At 38.3% G+C, this 5,986-nt stretch overlaps 1 protein-coding gene across 1 annotated transcript; it reads left to right on the top strand.

The window, feature by feature from the left end:
- The first annotated feature begins 445 nt into the window (after positions 1 to 445).
- Positions 446 to 5,595, top strand: LOC119779235 (olfactory receptor 1-like). The gene is made up of 3 exons (XM_038278822.1): positions 446 to 499; positions 728 to 752; positions 4,688 to 5,595. Exons 1-3 carry the CDS (start codon positions 446 to 448, stop codon positions 5,593 to 5,595), a joined length of 987 nt encoding a protein of 328 aa, XP_038134750.1.
- The last annotated feature ends 391 nt before the right edge of the window (positions 5,596 to 5,986 follow it).

The raw sequence follows: 5,986 nt of genomic DNA, 5'->3' as shown, positions 1-5,986 counted from the left end.
GAATTGCTGTTCCGTTAGCTGCAGAGAGATCCAGTGTTCCTTCTCCAAATAGTTCTTCCACTGGTCTCACCTCAACATCTGGGAGGTGTTTTCTTTTCCAGTCTGATCCCACAATAGACACCTGAGATCCCGTGTCCCAAAGCACTGTAGTATCCACACCATCTATAGAGCCTTGGACCAAGCATCTTCTGCCAACCAGTTGGGCCGTTCTCTCTTGCTTCTCATTAAGATGGTTTTTCAGGCACAAAGGGTTAATGTGTTTCATCTCCTGTCCAGGGTCGAGCATGGTTTCAATCTTGTTTGTTACAGCCGACACATTTTTAGAGCGGCAGCCAGCTGCATAGTGTTCCATGCTGCCACATTTGTAACAGTGATTGCATTTTCCCTCTCGGTTTGACATTTGGCACTGTTTGCATTTTTTCTCTGTCAGTTTTGGTCGTGGCCGATGATTCCTGCTTTGTTGTTCACCTACTCTTCTCGTTTCATGTGGAGAGTTGTGGTTTAGACTTGCAATCTGTGTGGAAAGGGAGTGAATAGCTTCACATATTGCTTTATTACCCTGATCCATTTTTTCCATCAGCCCGTCACGTTTTCGTGTTTCACACTGTTTGCTTGTGGTGCTTAGCTCAGATGGAGGAGTATTTTCACTTTCATTGTTTACTGATGCAACTCTAATTGTCCTCGATTTTATAGCGGATGATAATTTGTTTCTTCTCTCCATTTCCAGAGTGTAAGCAGCAGTCATCCTTTCCAAAAGATCTTCATCTTTAACATTTGGGTTTTGCAAATGGGGTTTTAAATCTGTTCTAATGGTGTCATCTTGCAGACCTGTCATGACCGTTTGCAGGAACTGATTTTGAATTAGTTCTGAGCTGTACTTTAGTCTTGTTTCCACTCTTTCTGAGGCAAACAAAACCTGTTGTCTCAAATCCATAGACCGCATCAAAAACTGGATTGGTGTTTCTTTTGCATCTTGCACAGCACGAGTGAGGGAATGATACAGCTCTGTGGCATCTTTCTCAATGTAATGTGTTCGCAGTATCTGTCTAAGAGCCTGTAATGTGAGGTCGACTCTGCTCTCAAGATAACTTTTTAGTTTTGTTCCAGGAACTATGGCATGAATAACCGCCTCCACAATTTCACTCTCATCATACCCCTTTTTCAGGGCTCTTTGAATTTGTCTTTCCAGGCTGGCATATCCTAATTTATCCCTTTGATTTGGTTCCCCAATCTGTCCAATAATCTTAAAATTTCTTCTGTAAAGTGTTTGAAGTAAGCTGGGGTTTGATGCAGGCATGGTAACAGTTTCTCCCCCACTATGGATATGACTACAGTCACATCCACCGTCAGCATCTTTGAGTGCAGTACCACTTGTTGTCCGGAGATGGTGCTGTTGTTCAATTTGCTGTGGCTGTGATTTATCAGTGTTTTCGTTTCTTTCCTTTATTTCATCCATTTTGTCAATTATTGTAAGCAGTGTGGACAAACCTTCATCCTCTAGTGATGTAACAGCTTCACTTTCAATAAACTGCAAGACCAGCCTTCTCAATTTGCGGGGTAAGTTTTTTTCTGTCTCTGTTATGATAACACCAAGGGTGGCACAGACGTCATTTAAGTCTGGTCCGGACAGCGTCAGTAACTTTTCCTCTATCTCCTCAAAAGCACTTTCCCAAGCAGGGGACATAGTTTTAGTATCACCTGGCATCGTGACTACTTTTATTCCCTCCGAAACTTAAGGTATCTAGCTTGGTGTATTAGCATTCCGGGCTATCAGGGTGGGTAATAGAGAAGCAATGGCGTCACTCACGTTCCTCTGGTTGCTCCGTCGTGAGAAAACAATCAAACCGGGCGGAAACACCAATTTTATGTTGCACTCCCGAAACAGAAAGGACTCCGTCTTCGTTTTTGTCAACTTTATTTGCCCCACGCTACACGTTTTTCTGATTGTTCTCTCTGGAGCAGCCGGGCATGAACACGCAGATCAAAACCATCACAAACTCTAGCCTTCTTCTTCTTCTTCTCCGAAAACTCCCGCCACTAACACTGACGTAGAGCCTAGATCAGATATGCGTAAACAATAGTAACTAGATGCAATGTTCTAAATAACAGCATTGACCAAAAAAAAATAACGGTCACATCGAACAAATCAATAACACAGCGACCAAATATTATATATCTAAATAAAATATGTTCAGGGTGCAACAACTACATTCATGAAGTTACAGAATGTATATTTTACCAATAATTTTACAAAATTTACAGTGGAGATTTAGCCTCCCTAATATTCAATGAGAAATCGCCACTCCAGCGCAGATATTGGAATCTGCGTTTAAATGTCAGCTAAACCCATTTGCAAAGGAACAGATAAAGCCTTTCAATAAACCACAACATAACTGACTCAGTAAGCATTTCAATGAATTATTTTCACTAATTTAAGACAAAACTATTCATGTACTATTACTAAATAGTTAAATGCACTTAATATTACATATACAATATTCACCACTATATTTTAATGAAGATAGAAGATTCACAATATTCACAACTTCGCATATCTGATCCACACATGCAGAGAGCAAGATCCACTCATGCAGATAATAATTCAAACAAGCACATGGGATTTATATATTCATAAGACAAGATCCACAAAAGTATTTGTGATGTATCCACAATCATATCTTGATTTATACACTACCAGTTGTCTTTGGACATCAGTACGTTTGGGTGTAGATTTTTGAGACTCACCTGATGTGACTTAATGTACAAATGTATGAATTTTAACAAGCTATGATTTGCAACCAATTAGATGATTCAATTGTTTCAGCAAATTACAGGAATGTACATCACATATGCAATGATTTTGTTTTTGGAAGACTAGGATGTTGCTTTTGGTTGGTCCTACTCTTCTGGTGATTGGCTTATAACATAATTTTTGCCTATGTTGTATACTTTCTTGTGATTGGCTAAAACAAGTCAGTCTTCAAAATCCATACACAATGCAGTGCAGACCTCTGGTAGTTTTTAATCAAGATATTAAACATCACAAATACTTCTGTGAATCTTGTCTTTTGAATGTGGGAATTTTATGCTGTTATTTGCAACATTATGTGCATGTGTGGATTGTAATGTGAATGTGTTGATCATGTATATGACATTGTGAATATTATGATATTTCTAGTTTCATTGATTTTTCTCCATTTTTTTTTTTTTTAAACCTTTTTCGGCTTGCTTGGACTCATGATAAATCATGGGATACCCTAGGCTACGAAGAATACACTTAACTTGTCTTTTTCAACCGGGCGAAAAGAAGGCTTTGTCAGTCACATAGGAACTAGTCTTCGAATTCAAACAGACCGTGGCGCCTGGCTATGACGTAATCAGCCGAGGAATCTGGTCTTCAGAGGACACAGACGCCAGACTTGAACACACTAGATTTGAAAATCTGAAACACCTGCACAGCACCAAGGAAATCAGCCCAAAGCTCAGCAGCAGTTTACTGTACAGCATCTAGAGACTGCTGCGGCAGCAGATGTTCCCTAGTAGGTCGAGAGAGGAAAAAGACAATTCAGTCAGAGCTGTCATCTTGTGTCTAAGCCGTGTTGCTGGAGTTTATTATTTCAGAGGACTTCACAACAGCTGTTTTCACCTGCCTTAGTAATGTGTTTTATGTTTTTTAACATAAATTTTGTCAATGTTAATGTTTTATGAATGAAATCTGTGACGTTTGGACATTATTAACACCATTGGGCCTCTCCTGTTTGAAAGAGCAGCTCCAGCCCCTCTCTTTTAACATGAGACCTCAAGAATCTTTGGTAATTTCTACATATGAGGTCAAATCAAATATAAAATAAGCACTCAAATCAAGATCCAAATACACAACTCCCACTAAACAGACTCCAACAACCCAGAAGAACGATGGGTGTGGTATTGATTTGCATCTAACTTGGAATGCACATGGGACATGCCAAACTTTAGTCCTTGAGGGCCAGTGTGCTGCATATTTTAGATGTATCTCTGCTCAACACAGATGAATAAAATAATTAAGTCAGTTGCACAACTCTGGAGAACTTGCCTTTATACTGAGGAGAAACTTCAGCCATTTAAATGAGGTGTGCTAGAGCAGGGATACTTTTAAAAGTTGTGAAACACTGGCCCTCAAGAACTGCAATTCAACACCCCATGAGGACGCACCTCCATGGACGGTACTTAAAAACAGCACTGCTCCAATTAAATATTGCTCTAGTGTGAGCCACCAGAAATGACAAAGACTCATTGATAGGTGCTGAATGTTTTGAACTGAACGTAAGTCTGATTTAATTTGCTTAAGTCTGTTTGGTGGTTAACTTCTAAGAATAATGAATACAGAGAAATTAAGCAAACTTATCTTACAATAAGTAAGTGATCACTCAAAAAACAGAATCAAAGCTCAAGCACCTTCATATTGAAGCAGTTACCTTATAGACAAAAAGACTATATTGAGCTTAAAGGACCAAACACAGAAGAAAGGCTTTCAAATAGTTGAAGCTTCTTAGAATTCTGCCTTTTTATATCAATGAAGGGCTAATGTCTGCAGTACAGCCTTTGTTGATAGAACTGGGACACAACAGGCTTGAGAATACCCTTACCATGGAGCTATTCAACTCTGCCTTTGGAAAAAATGTATCTTTTGTGCGCCCCCCCTATTTTATAATAAGTGGATTTGTTGGCTTGCCTAATATGAAATATTACTATGTTTTTCTGTTTTTCGTCTTTTTTATTTCAGTGCTTGGAAACACTGTTGTAATGGCTGTAATATATCTCGATCACAATCTTAGAACTCCAAAGTATCTAGCAGTTTTTAACCTTGCATTTGTGGACTTAATGGGCAGCTGTGCTCTGGTACCAAAGGTTCTTGACATATTTTTGTTTAATCACTATTATATCCAATATAATGACTGTTTGACTTTTCTGTTTTTCTGTTACACATGCCTTTCCATGCAAGCTTTCAATCTAGTTGCTCTCTGCTATGACAGACTTATGGCCATCATGTTTCCTCTGCATTATCAAGTAAAAGTTACTCATAAGATAATGTTTTCCTTGATTGCATCTTTCTGGCTGTTTGCTGTATTATCTGTTCTCACTGCAATTGGCCTTCTGACAAGACTTTCTTTCTGTAAGTCTGTGGTTATCAACAGCTATTTCTGTGACCATGGCCTTCTCTATGAACTTGCATGCAATGACAATCTTCCAAATGTAGTTATTGGTTTTTTGTTGCCGTTCCTTATTCTTTGGCTTCCAATGGGATTTATCTTATCCAGCTACATTTGCATTGCCTATACTTTAGGTAAAGTGGCTGTAGCTCAAGAAAGAGTGAAGGCACTAAAAACATGCACAGCTCACCTATCGTTAGTAGCTATCTATTTCATCCCAATATTAATAACATTTACACTAGGACCAGAAATACATCCAAATGCCAGGATCATTAACCTGTCTTTGACCTCAGTATTTCCACCAATGTTGAACCCAATCGTTTATGTTTTGTATACAGAGGAAATCCAGTTATCAACAAAAAAAATTCTGAAACTGAATTGGCAAGGCAAGGTTATGACTACTTAAGATCCTTATGTTGGCACAAAAAGTGTTGTTTTGAGATTACATGGTAAGCAAACAAAAAGTAGAGCAGAGAAATATTTGTCCAAGCTGTTATTTTTAAGTTTTCTAATAGTTGTTTTATTATATATGTAAAATATTATTTTTTTGGCTTTGTTTAACAAAGTAAAACATCGGTTTTATTGAGTTGTTTGGTGTGACTTTTCTCAACTTCTAACATGCATGCATGGGTATGGTTATTATATTGAAAAGTAGGTAATAATTATAAAATCCAAGACAATATTTCTGACATGATTACACCACCACCTTCACTCTAAATTATTGGTACAAAAGTCTTAGTATACCTGCTTTTATGTTGTCAGCTTCAAGGGCTAGAATCATGAGCTTGTCAAACACC

This window comes from Cyprinodon tularosa, unplaced genomic scaffold, assembly GCF_016077235.1.
Source record: "Cyprinodon tularosa strain WSP-4 unplaced genomic scaffold, ASM1607723v1 ctg144, whole genome shotgun sequence".
NCBI classification, from domain to species: Eukaryota; Metazoa; Chordata; class Actinopteri; order Cyprinodontiformes; family Cyprinodontidae; genus Cyprinodon; species Cyprinodon tularosa.
The sequence above is the reverse complement of the archived record's forward strand: the minus strand, read 5'-3'. Positions and strand labels throughout refer to the sequence as shown.

Excerpts from the sequence above, each read along its gene's own strand:
- LOC119779235 (XM_038278822.1), top strand. The coding sequence starts at position 446 with ATGATTCCTGCTTTGTTGTTCACCTACTCTTCTCGTTTCATGTGGAGA. Across the intron at positions 500-727 it reads GTTTCATGTGGAGAGTTGTG|AGTGTAAGCAGCAGTCATCC; the intron begins GTTTAGACTTGC and ends CTCCATTTCCAG. Across the intron at positions 753-4,687 it reads AAGCAGCAGTCATCCTTTCC|TAATAAGTGGATTTGTTGGC; the intron begins AAAAGATCTTCA and ends CCCCCTATTTTA.